This window comes from Sinocyclocheilus rhinocerous, unplaced genomic scaffold (genome assembly GCF_001515625.1).
Source record: "Sinocyclocheilus rhinocerous isolate Xijiao unplaced genomic scaffold, SAMN03320098_v1.1 scaffold232, whole genome shotgun sequence".
Taxonomy (NCBI): Eukaryota; Metazoa; Chordata; class Actinopteri; order Cypriniformes; family Cyprinidae; genus Sinocyclocheilus; species Sinocyclocheilus rhinocerous.
In genome coordinates this window covers 1,041,579-1,054,550 of record NW_015641295.1, presented here as the reverse complement: position 1 = coordinate 1,054,550, position 12,972 = coordinate 1,041,579, and the positions used below count along the sequence as shown (strand labels likewise).

The 12,972-nt window shown below is 36.5% G+C and overlaps 1 protein-coding gene across 5 annotated transcripts in view; it reads left to right on the top strand.

Annotated features, from left to right (window-relative positions):
- The window catches only part of LOC107754762 (calcium uptake protein 1, mitochondrial), a 95,260-nt gene that overhangs the window by 9,640 nt on the left and 72,648 nt on the right, over positions 1-12,972 (top strand). For all 5 annotated transcript variants that reach the window (XM_016571342.1, XM_016571340.1, XM_016571339.1 and 2 more), the window contains exons 2-3: positions 7,775-7,939; positions 10,740-10,926. In XM_016571342.1, coding sequence (XP_016426828.1) covers positions 7,776-7,939; positions 10,740-10,926 — 351 coding nt within the window. In that variant the 5' untranslated portion in view covers position 7,775. The remainder of the gene's footprint in view (positions 1-7,774; positions 7,940-10,739; positions 10,927-12,972) is intronic.

Here is a 12,972-nt window from a genome sequence, read left to right as displayed (position 1 = left end):
ATAAAGGCAAACCTTTTACAATTCCGATTATCTTTAGGACTAAAAGGAGCTGTTATCACCGCACCGCTGTGATGTTATGCAAAACATTTTGTTTTACGTGGATATTGGAACGCGAGTGAAGCCTAGGCTACATAACAAATAATAATTTGCCATTCAAATACATTGCGAATACGAAAACCTTTTTTTTTTTATACGTGTAGCATATTTTAACCATGCAGCAAACATTTTTAGATATTTTGATAAATTACTGAAAAAATAAATAATTAAATGACTTTAAACCGTTTAACTGATTGTATTAACCGGTCAAAATTCTTACGGTCGGTTAACCGGTTAAAATGAACATCCCTAGCTCAAATCATTGTATTTGTCAGGCTAGTCCTGTAAATGCAAATGCACATGCAAGTAAACAAACGGGCGATACCTACGTTTCCAACATCTGACATATTAGGCGTTACAGTTTCTCCAATTTGGTTTTGCACAAATAAATGATCCGTCTACTCCACTTTATGTCTCTGATTGTCATCAGAGTAGTGAAATGTTTTGTGCTGCAGGCGATGTTCTGGGAGCTCAGATAATTGGATATTTAGACGGGTGTATTCAAAGCTTAGTTTTATTTCACCTCGTTTGATGATAAAATGCAAATATGATTGCTACAGATAGAGACAGTGTGTTTTGGTGATATTTCAGCTTTTCATCAGCTTTCTTTTGCACTGTAAGAAACAATGTTGGTCCTCAGCTGCTCGTGAAGTTGTCCCTGATGTCTGCTGTTGGTGCAATGCCTGGCAGAACCTTATCTGAGAGGCGTGTGGCTGTTAGATCACTGCATAGAGAGAAGCCGAGTCCAGATTGCCACTGGATATGTGAAACCCTGACTGCTGCAGACTGTTTGCTGTTAAAGATTGCAGAGAAGCAAGGTTAAAGAGCTCTCTTTGAATAAAATGGTTTGGGAGTCTCAAAAGTCTTGAGTCCATGTAGGAATTATGCCCAGCCAATTGGGCTTACAAGGACTGTGGTTTACCTTAAGTGTTTCTTGTCAGAGGCTGCTGTGCTTCTAAACCCCTATGACTTTATTTTTTTCTGTGTAACACACAAAGAAGTGTTTTACTGAATGTTTAGGCTGCTCTTTTGAGTATTGAGATCTAATAATTGGCCTTATTAATCGGCCAAATTTCCATGGAACACAAAAAATAAATAGCTATATTTTGAAAAATGTCTTCTTAATGTTTGTCTGTACAGAAAAAGTCAGTGAGGTGCAGTGTTGCTTGGCTGTCTTTCAGAATATCTTCTTTTGTGTTTTCACAGAAGAAAGAAAATGATATGCGTTAGGGACAATGTGAGGATGCGGAAATGATAAGAGAAATGTAATTTTTGCTTTGTGTAAAAGAAGTACACTTCATATTTTTAAAAGAGTACTTATGGAAATAATATAATTATTACAGTATGTGTGAACTAAATGTAACGTTTTGGACACTTAATTTCATGTTATTGACAATTAAACGATAATGTATTATAGTTTAGATTTATATTAAATGCAATTAGTTGCATGCTTTTTGACCCATGTATAGGGCATCTTTACATGCTTTTGAAGTGGACTTTGAGCTTTGTAACTTCGCAGATCTTTTTTACGCTCAAACAGCAACATTACAGACTAAAGTTGAAAAAGTGAAAAGGCATAATAGGACCCCTTTAAAACATTGGATTTGAAATCTACAAAGTGCATTTTTTAAAGGTGTTCGTGAAACATAGCCATGAAATTGCTTCTCTTCAAGTGGCCTACTTTCATTCAAATTATATGATCTGCAAGTAATTTTTTTAACATACTTTTTAGATTTTAAATACACTATAAGTGCACATTCAAGGACACATATAATTAAGCACACTTCTTTTTCACAAGAGACCCATTAAAAAAAAAAGAAACAAACAAACAAAAAATACCATGTAAATATCTTTAGTCAATTTCATATTCTATTAAAGCAAATTATCTTTGTGATTTAAGGGAAAAAATAAAGACATAGGCTGTTTGTTTGGAGCAACTTGGGAGTGAGTACATTATATTAATTTGGGGTAAACTATTTCTTAAAACCTGATTTGACCTGATGATGTCCAGATTACAGTTAGCCCTATAGATGTGTAGTCATCATAGGTGCATTTGCACATAGTTAAATGCCACAAAGTTTGATCAATTTAGTTAATTACTGTCCAAAATATTATATAAAAGACTTAGAGCAACTGTAATGGGACTGACTAAGAATAATTTTTCTCTTTCAGAGAATGTCACTTGCGGTTGATTCAGACTTTCTCTGATGTGTGGATACACTTAAAACCTTATGAACTGTCTTTAAGTATTTGCATAATGTGAAATTTTTATTACTTTAAAAACTGCTGTAAATTGACTTATATAATCACTTTCACCACTCAATTGAATCTCCATGAACTGTGAAGGTTAATGTTAAGGAAAGCATCAGTAATCAGTCTAAATGAGGCACTTGGCATGGCGTCTCATATATTATTGTAAACATTTTGCCAGTTTTTCCTTCATCAGCAGCCTCGTGATGTGAGTGAAACACATTGTACTTAACCATGATGTACTTGTCTGCTATGAAAATTGCCTATGATGAAAATCTTTTAAAAAGAATGAAAAATTTTGTTCAAAACACTATGGTGTCACCCTAACATACTCCCCTTTAATTCCTTGTTTCATTATTAATTCAGAAGTTAACATGCTCATCATAAAAGAAGTAGGTTTAAGTCACCATGAATTGCATTTTTTATGTATTTTCGAAAAATTCAAAGATACAGATAAAAAAAAAAAGATGAGCATCACCCGTGTTGCCAGATTGGGTGGTTTTGAATTTTATTGTGCGGGTTATTGTGCTTGTCAGTTTGGCGGTTTTCAAACATATAAATTGTATAGGCATCAGCAGCCTCGTGATGTGAGTGAAACACATTGTACTTAACCATGATGTACTTGTCTGCTATGAAAATTGCCTATGATGAAAATCTTTTAAAAAGAATGAAAAATTTTGTTCAAAACACTATGGTGTCACCCTAACATACTCCCCTTTAATTCCTTGTTTCATTATTAATTCAGAAGTTAACATGCTCATCATAAAAGAAGTAGGTTTAAGTCACCATGAATTGCATTTTTTATGTATTTTCGAAAAATTCAAAGATACAGATAAAAAAAAAAAGATGAGCATCACCCGTGTTGCCAGATTGGGTGGTTTTGAATTTTATTGTGCGGGTTAAAATTGGCTTGTCAGTTTGGCGGTTTTCAAACATATAAATTGTATAGGCTAATTGGTTAACAAACAAGCCCAAGTTTGCATATACTGCATCCAATCAGTCATCACGATGTTAAAAACACACGCACACTGCAAAGACGATCACTTATATTGGGCAATTTTTTGCATTTAAATTCTGACTGTTTACATTGAAAATGATGCATGTGTTTTTTTTTCGAGGGTTTCAGTTAATTTCTTGATTGCCGATTTGACAGTGTCTGCTTGCATATTGTAATCATATTTGGTAATTCTCTTGAATGTATTTGCCCCGCTTTGATCCATGGGAAATTTATCTAACGCTATTTTTATATTCTTTTGTTTTAAGGAGTTCAAATGGCTCTTATCAACCTTGATTGACATATTCTATCACAATATTTTGACAGCTAAAGTTTTGGGTGGTTTTTTGTTGGAGTGGGCGGGTTTTTGTGAGCTTTTGGGCTGGAAATCGTCCATCCAATCTGGCAACACTGAGCATCACTGACCTAGGAGTACAAGCATATAGAGAGCAAAGCTAACAGACATGGACTAAAATCAACAAAACTTTTTATTAAAGAAATTGGTAACACTTTATTTTAAGAAACAAATTATACTCACTATTAACTAGCATGCATATTACTAACATATTGACTGTTTATTAGTACTTATAGAGCACAATATTAATGCCTTTTTCTGCATGACCATATTTTAGATCCCTTAATCGTACCCCATACCTAAACATAACTACCTTACTAACTATTAAGGAGTTTGAGGCAAAAGCCATAGTTTATAGTTCATTAATAGTGAGAATTGGACCTTAAAATAAAATGTGACCAAAAGTTGTCTTAAATGTTTTAACTGTTAATCATACTGTTAGTTTACTGCTGCCCAAATGTGTTATCTACACCAGCTTCAGTCCCCATCGGAAGTAACATTTTAATGAAAAGCTCATCATAATTACAATTAAACTGTGCAAACATTACATTAATAACATTGTAATGGCCATAACAAAAGCCTTGCAATGTGAAGTCGCAGAAAGTGTTTTTCGAGAAGGCTTGAACAAGTTGCACTCACTCTGATAGAACCCACCAGGGTGTTTACTGGGCTAAAGTATCTGCTCTGTTTGACGAGTTCTGCGCAGCTCTCAGTCAAATTCCCACTGTCCCTCAGCCCCAGAGACCAGCGCCATCAGTCTGCAATGTCACGCACAAGTGCTCACTCCAATTAGCATGTAGCGCTCCCACTCTCATTATGTTCTGCTGAATCAGGACCTCAATCAAAATACAGTCAATATTGGAAAACGGACAGGTGGCTCTTCTAGCCTCTACGGAGCTTTTGCCTTCCTACGAACGAGGCAGAACACACAGGTAGAGTTCACCAGTCCCTCTCTGCCTACAGTTTGATGTCAAAAGATGCGAAAGACATAAGTAGCTCTTTTCTAGGAAAAATTTAGCATGTAGCGCTCCCACTCTCATTATGTTCTGCTGAATCAGGACCTCAATCAAAATACAGTCAATATTGGAAAACGGACAGGTGGCTCTTCTAGCCTCTACGGAGCTTTTGCCTTCCTACGAACGAGGCAGAACACACAGGTAGAGTTCGCCAGTCCCTCTCTGCCTACAGTTTGATGTCAAAAGATGCGAAAGACATAAGTAGCTCTTTTCTAGGAAAAATGAGCAGATGCTGGTTTGTTTATGTGGGGGAGTCTGACAAATTTGCCATAAAAGAAGATTGATAATCACAGGTCTCAAGAGCTATCCTGTGGCTTCACTCAAAAGTTGTTATATGTACACAGTTTGACTGCAATATGTTAACCCCTGTAACAAGAGCAGTTCTCCCAAAACTGAAAATGAGTCATTTACTTTGTGATTGTGACTTTTCTTCAAATTTTGTTTTGAAATGGTGGAATTTGGAAGAATATGTGCTCATTCAGTGAATGGAGATGGATGGTGTTAAGTGCCAAAATTACATACAAAGCACCATAAAAGTATCCCAAGTGGTCCATATATCTTGTGTGCTGTTCTCCAAGTCTTCTAAAGCCATTCAGTATATACCAAACCACATAAACAGTTCTGCAGCTCTCAAATCAAATTCGATGCCTTAGACTAGGGGTGTTTAGTCCTGCTCCTGGAGGGCTGACATCCTGTAGAGTTTAAGTCCAACACACACCTGCCTGGAAGTTTCTAGCGAGTCTGAAAAGCTTGATTAGCTGTTTCAGGTGCGTTTAATTAGGGTTGGAGTTAAACTGCAGGACAGTGACCCTTCAGGAACAAGTTTGGACACCACTGCTTTAGACACATTGTAGGTTTGACATCAGTGACCTCTGGTCATGAGACACATGAGAACAAACAATGCCCTCATGTTGTTTGGCCTATTGATGCAGACATAACTTTGAAGAAGAGCTAGAGCCAGAAGAGCTTGAATAATATTCGATTCATAAGACCATGATCGCTAACTTAAATGGCATGATATCAAATTAAGCTAATGGTTTCAATAGGTGTTGTGATGTGATTCTATAAATAGTGAAAATGGTCCAGGCAGTTGAGAGCAGCTCTCTACTGTTCCCCTTGCATCTGCCTAAATAAATGCATATGCTTTGTTTTAAAACACTGATATTGCTTGTTAACAGGTTGTAAAGTACTTGAGTATTAGGTTGTATTTTGTTACTGTACTTGGGTGCTATTTTGGGAATGCTTAGAGGCCTAAAAACAAAGTTATGTCATGAAACTCTAGATGACGCAGCTGGATAGGTCTAACTCAATCTAATATAATCACATTATTATTCAAACGTCGCAGCTGATTGGTTTCTTTTCACATTAGCAGCCAATGATCTTGCTGCTCAACATTCAGATACTCATCTAGTGCTTGCTGTAGCAGTCGCAGTGCGCTTCAGAAACCCTCCACCTTCCCCAGCTCCACCTGTATAGATCTGCTACGGGGTGATTTCATGTATGTTATACAGTAAATGGGGGTTATTTCATATCTTATATGTGCAGCAGCAGTATTTCCTACATGCTCACAGCAGCAGTGTAGCAGATCTGTTCCGCCAAGACCAAACACATTAATGTTGTCATGTATATTACCATGCTAAACTCTCTGAGAGTTGTCGTGACAGAACTGGTAATATAAAGGGTTTAACTTCAGCACTGTGAATTTGTATTTGAGCTTGATATTCAGAATAATGCCTAGCCTAATTTGTTATTTAGCAGTGAAGTTTCTATGATAAATTCTAGTTTTGTAATTGCTTCATGGAGTATATTCCAAGTCACTAGTGCTATATGAATAGTTACCTTTCCAGACCCATCCCTTCCATGGCCTTTTCATGGTATTTTTGTTGAGGTACAAAGTTTATTTTTGGCATAAAAATGAGCTAGTTGCTAATATTTAGATAAATAAATCTGTTTTTTAAAACTAAAAAAGTTTGCTTAGATGTGTTGTGGATACTTTTTACATTCACTCAGATTTTTCATCACATTGTCATAGTAATTTGTAACTATGTTTTGGCAAAAGTTTGTTTTTTGCTTTTTTGTTTCTAAAATTGCCACCCTTTTCTACAAATCAAATCATACAAATTCACTAACTTGTAAAATACTTATGTTTTCTCATGAAATTGGGTTGAAATTTTTGGATGAATACTTTTTCAGTCAACTTTTTACTGTACTCTGTACTTTTAAAGTGCAATTTCTCTTGTATATCCCATTTGAATGCAAATATTTTCCACATTTACTCATCTAACTCAATTATATATCAATATAAAATTAAAGAACAGCTGAGATATGTTTCATCTCTCATTTTAAAATAAAAATAGCATTGAGTTTGCTGTATGTTATAGCCATGAACTGTGATTTGCTACTGGCTAGGCTGTGGCAGGTGGTATCAGGACATTTGCATTCCAGATTGACAACTTTTTGCATACGTCCCTTCAGACAGAATGAGTCGTCAGTATTTTTGCACCATTTCCCCTGACGACAAAATTGTACATTTTAAATACTTACACCTCCTAAAAGTTTATTTTGTCACTGTATGCTCACTTACACATGACCTCAAAACTAAAAGATGTGGACTTAAAGCCACAAAGCCCCATTTCATTTCACAACTTTCTTAAGTCTATTGTTAAAAATGTGTCTTGTTCCTGTACTGCTGGATAATTAGTTTTTTGAGAGTGCAGGCTCAGGGCCGTGGGAGATGTGCTAGTGTAGGGGTTCAGGCTAATCCATGCAGTGTTCGGGAGAGATCCAGAACCCACATTTACAATTTTAATTTCAGACAGAATCAAATTATATCACACCATTTGAGGCTGGCCCAAATCTCGGATGAAAGAGAGGCGGAATGGGACTTTGGATGGATTTAATTTCATTTGATAGTTTATAACGTTAGTTCACTGCCTTGCTTAAATATTTGAAATGGTGTCATTTGTGTCACTCCAGGAGATATTTGCATGCAGATGTATTTCTCATTCTGAATTAAAAGTATTATTTGCATAGTAATCGCTCTGTCTTTCCGTCTTCTTGCAGTATGTACCGCTTGCGGGCGCTGACGGCTGTCACTGTCGGGATGGTGCAGTTGTCAAGACGGCATCACACCGGTGCCTTCCGTTCCTATCAGCGGCGCAGACTGATGCTGGCCGCCCTGGCGGGGGTGACGGGCATCTCTGCCAGCGCTGGACTACTGTGGACAAGGTACAGCTCACTGTGGACACCTGTCTCATACAGGAAGTATCTTACAAATAAAATACAGCATTATAACGTATAAGACTTACATCAGCTTTTGTTGAGGTGCTTCAGTGTTGCTTTATTTTTTGTGACTAGAGTGCCAGTAGCAGCACTAAATGGAATCAGAGAAATAATGAAATGGCAAAATAACAGGTTTATATATATATATATCTGCATGAGACAAAAAAGTAATATAGCCAAAACAACCGCATAGCCGCTCTTTAGTGTAGATGCATGTTGATTTTATCAGACGATGCCGCGATTATAAATGAGAGTGACTCCTGGTTAACGTATTAAAAAGGGTCGTGTTTAGTCACTATTTAGTGTGGTATTTTTTGACAATATTCACTCATCGTGACAGTAAAATAGTGCATTCTAAGTCAACATACTGCAGTACTTCCTCTCTCAATCAGTAGAAAATATGGTTAACACCCGGTCAAAAAAAAATACCGTCATGTACCGTGAAACCGGTATAATTTTGAAAAATACCGTGATATACATTTTTGGTCATACCGCCCAGCACTAGGTATACGGTATATATCTAGGTATTTTCTGTGCTTTTGTATTTGGATTAAACAAATAAATAAACAAATAAAGTGAATGTAACCATGTAGGCATATGTGCGCAAAAGGGTTAAAATCACATTACATTCTAACATTGTAACATTGCAATCTAAAAACAAAAACAATGCTTTAGTTAAAATTACTAAACTAAAATTAAAATATTAAAGGGGTCCTATTATGCTTTTTCACTTTTTCAACTTTAGTTAGTCTGTAATGTTGCTGTTTGAGCATAAAAAAGATCTGCGAAGTTACAAAGCTCAAAGTCCAATTCAAAAGGAGATATTAACACCCGGTCAAAAAAAAATACCGTCATGTACCGTGAAACCGGTATAATTTTGAAAAATACCGTGATATACATTTTTGGTCATACCGCCCAGCACTAGGTATACGGTATATATCTAGGTATTTTCTGTGCTTTTGTATTTGGATTAAACAAATAAATAAACAAATAAAGTGAATGTAACCATGTAGGCATATGTGCGCAAAAGGGTTAAAATCACATTACATTCTAACATTGTAACATTGCAATCTAAAAACAAAAACAATGCTTTAGTTAAAATTACTAAACTAAAATTAAAATATTAAAGGGGTCCTATTATGCTTTTTCACTTTTTCAACTTTAGTTAGTCTGTAATGTTGCTGTTTGAGCATAAAAAAGATCTGCGAAGTTACAAAGCTCAAAGTCCAATTCAAAAGGAGATATTTTATTTAACAGAAATCACTTTTCAAAAATCATACATACAAGAATCATTTCATACATAATTTTTTTTTTTTTTTTATCTGTATTGGTTGTGCTTGGACATTTTATCGTACATGCAGATGTTGACTTATTTTTACATTTACGTTGCCTTGTCTTTACGTAATGTTCACTTAAGGTTAATCTTTAATAAAATAAATGATTGAATAATTCCGTTAAATGCAGCCTTTATCAGATCTTAATGAATGAAGGAATATCTATTTTTCATACTGTACATTATTACATTGTGATGCCTACATTTACTTGCAGCATTTAAAAATACACTTTTTTTTCTACTGTTTTATTTTTATTTTTTGACAAAAAATGTTTTCGCTTTAACAGTATAGGCCAGCATTTTTATATTGGTGCATCCATAGAAATAAGACCATAAAATGTTCTTTGTTTAGTAAGATTCAGAAAGATTCAGTTTTTGGGGAGGTCACCCTAAGAATGGCTTACATATAGCTGTGTCTGCATATTAAACTGGGATAGGAGAAAGTATTGTAACATGAAAAAATGACACATTTCACCTTTAACGTAAGTGTCCTTAGAGCCCATATCTGCAGAGATTCATCTGCAGTCTGGGCGAAGGCCAGTCCAGTGATGTGTGTGTGTGTGTGTGTGTGTGAATAGAGCAGCTGATATGTCAGCAATATAGAGAAATGCATCTGGGACGTGATCTATAGAATGAAGGAGTTATGGGACGAGGTGGCATTTCGGTTTTCAGTCTGTGCAGTCATTTTCTCTGTGTCTCATTATATTGAATTATTGAACAAACCTTCAAACACACATCCCATCAACACAACGGCAGGCCTTTTTTCAATTACTGCTTTTTGTCCTGAAGATATTGACCTCCTAGCACTCTTCGTTGACTTTTAGTATGAGGCACACCTCTAGAGATAAATACACATTGACAATGTTGGTTCCCATGTGTAATGGTGAGTAAAATTGATTTTTACAGTTTTTTGAAAAAAATATGTGAGGGATTAGCCTAAGCAAAACTCACTACCATGTCAGAGTGTTGCTATGCAGGTGCTTATGTGTTCAGAGTGATTTTTAAATCTATGGGGTTTTTGTTATATCGTCCAGCAGAAATTGTAGGTCTGATTGCTTAAAAAGAATTGTAAGAGGACGCATGACAAAAATTGTACACAGTTTGCTAGATTAAGCATATTAGAATGATTTCTGAAGGATCATGTGACACTTACGACTGAAAATTCAGCTTTGCATCAAAGGAATAAAATACATTTTATAAAATAGAAAACAGTTCTTTTAAATTGTAATAATACTTCACAATATTACGTTTTTTACTGTATTTTCATCTAATAAATGCAGCCTTGGTGAGCACAAGAATTTTTTCAAAAACATTACAAAATTTTACTTATTTCAACTTTTGCCGGCAGAGTACAGTATTACTGGTGTATACTTTTCAGTGTGACTTATCTGCATGCTCTCTTCTGATTGGCAGAGCATATGCAGAGGCGGGGCCTTCAGTCAAGCATGAGGAGCAGATGAAGGAGGAGGAGCCTCTGAAGGATGTGGTAGAGGAGGCGGAGTCAGACGGCGCTCTCGAGTCGAGTAGCGGGGAGGAGGAAGATGAGGCAGGCACAGAAGGGAAGAAAAAGAAACAAAGAGTCGGCTTCCGTGACCGCAAGGTGATCAATGCACAACATGCACATTATCTCAATCGCATCATGATAAGGTCAGGTTCATCCAGCCATTATCTGATGCATTCATCTGGCTTCACCATGTGCAGACGAAATCTAATCGACATGCAAATCCACAGTCATGAAATCAACCTGCATATTTCTGAATTGGGTTTCATCTGATGTGCCATCAGTGAGAACGTGGCAGAGCGACAATAACAGAGTTAATGAATTGCAGCTGACATTAACTGTGGGGAAAATGTGATATTAAAGCAGCATCTGGGACAGGCAAGTGTGGGACTTGCTGATTAAAGGGAAAGCAGAAAGGATGAGAGAAATAAGAAAATGAATGACGCTGTTGTTTTGCGCGGTAGTTGATTTGTTCCTTTTAAATGGGGCACATAAAAAAAGGCATTTTCCTAATATACTTTGTTCTAAGTAATAATACATTTCACAACCAATGTGAAGGAATGCAAAACAATTTATCTTCATATTTTTCAGCCTTTTGACAGCTTTCTATTTTGATATTTGCTGAACCACTTTTTTTTATTTTATTTTGATAAACCGCTATTTCAACCAAACAGTATCCGAACAGTTATTGTATTTAAAAGTGCTTCAAAAATAAATAAGTGAAAATGAAATAGTTCACCCAAAAATTATGCAGAGTACCAATGAGGTTTGTTCTCGCAAGCACATTCGAGCTTCTGCAAGAACCAATTAGGCTTGGTCTTGCATGTCAAGCAAGTATGGTTGAGCTTCCATTTACCATATTTGGGGCCAGATTTACTAAACAGGGCAAATTAGCGTTAGAGCGCAATTCTATAAAAGTGCCGATGGGACGGGAAAAGTCTGCGGGTGATTTACTGACAACACATTTAAAGAACACAGACGCAGCCAGATCATTTCCATAATGGCCAGCGTAAATTACCACTTGTTTTAAAGGGTTAGTTCACCCAAAAATGACAAACACAAAGTTTATTTGATGAAAGTATTAAAAATTGTCCTGGCTCTTTCAAGCGTTAGAATGGGAGTAGGTGGGTGTTTTTGTTCAACAGTCCAAAAGTAGTCAAATAAAGTGCGCGCATCCATAATAAAACATGCCTCGCATGGCTCTGGGGCATGAATAAAGACCTCCTATAGCGAATCGATGCATTTTTGTAAGAAAATTATAAACACTTTTTTCCTCACTTCTGCTGACTGTTGCATATGCAAGCCATTCCGGCGGATGACGGAGGACGTATGCGTCTCACACGTGCCGGTGATACGTGACAAACGCGGAAGCGTGGAGGAGAGAGAGCAAAACAAAATGTCGGTCGCGAATTAGAAGCACAAAATGAGGATTTGTAAAGAAAAATGTTGGAGGATTTCGATTATAAGCCAAGAAGAGACTGGTTTTCCTTTGCTAAAGTAAGGAAACTTTGCTTCCTTTGCTCTAGTAAACAAACTCACGAGACTAGCATATCTCAAGAGGCGTGCGCGTGACGCATACGTCCTACGTCATCCGCCGGAACGGCTTCCTCGTACAACAGATAGCGGACATGAGAGAAAGGTATTAATAACATTTTAAATATAGATATTTATCTTACAAAAACGCATCGATTCGCTACAGGAGGCCTTTATTCACCCCCCGGAGGCGTGTGAGGCACGTTTTATTACGGATGTGCGTGCTTTATTTGGCTACTTTTGGACTGTTGAACAAAAACACCCACCTACTCCCATTCTAACACTTGGAAGAGCAAGGATAATTTTAATAACTCTGAGTGGATTCGTCTGAAAGAAGAAAGTCATATACACCTAGGCTGCTTTGAGGGTGAGTAAAACATGGGCTAATTTAAATTTTTGGGTGAACTAACCCTTTAAGACATGCTTTTTTGGCCATTAAATAATGGTGCGAATACCAGTAATTTGACGAGTGCAAAGGTTAGTAAATCGTGTTGCGTGATTCATTTTAATACTTTCCTCCCATAAACTTTTTGTCTGAAAGGGAAACTCCTACATATGCATATTCAATAAGGTCAGGTGCAAAAATAACTGTCCATGCCTATTCAGTGCTAA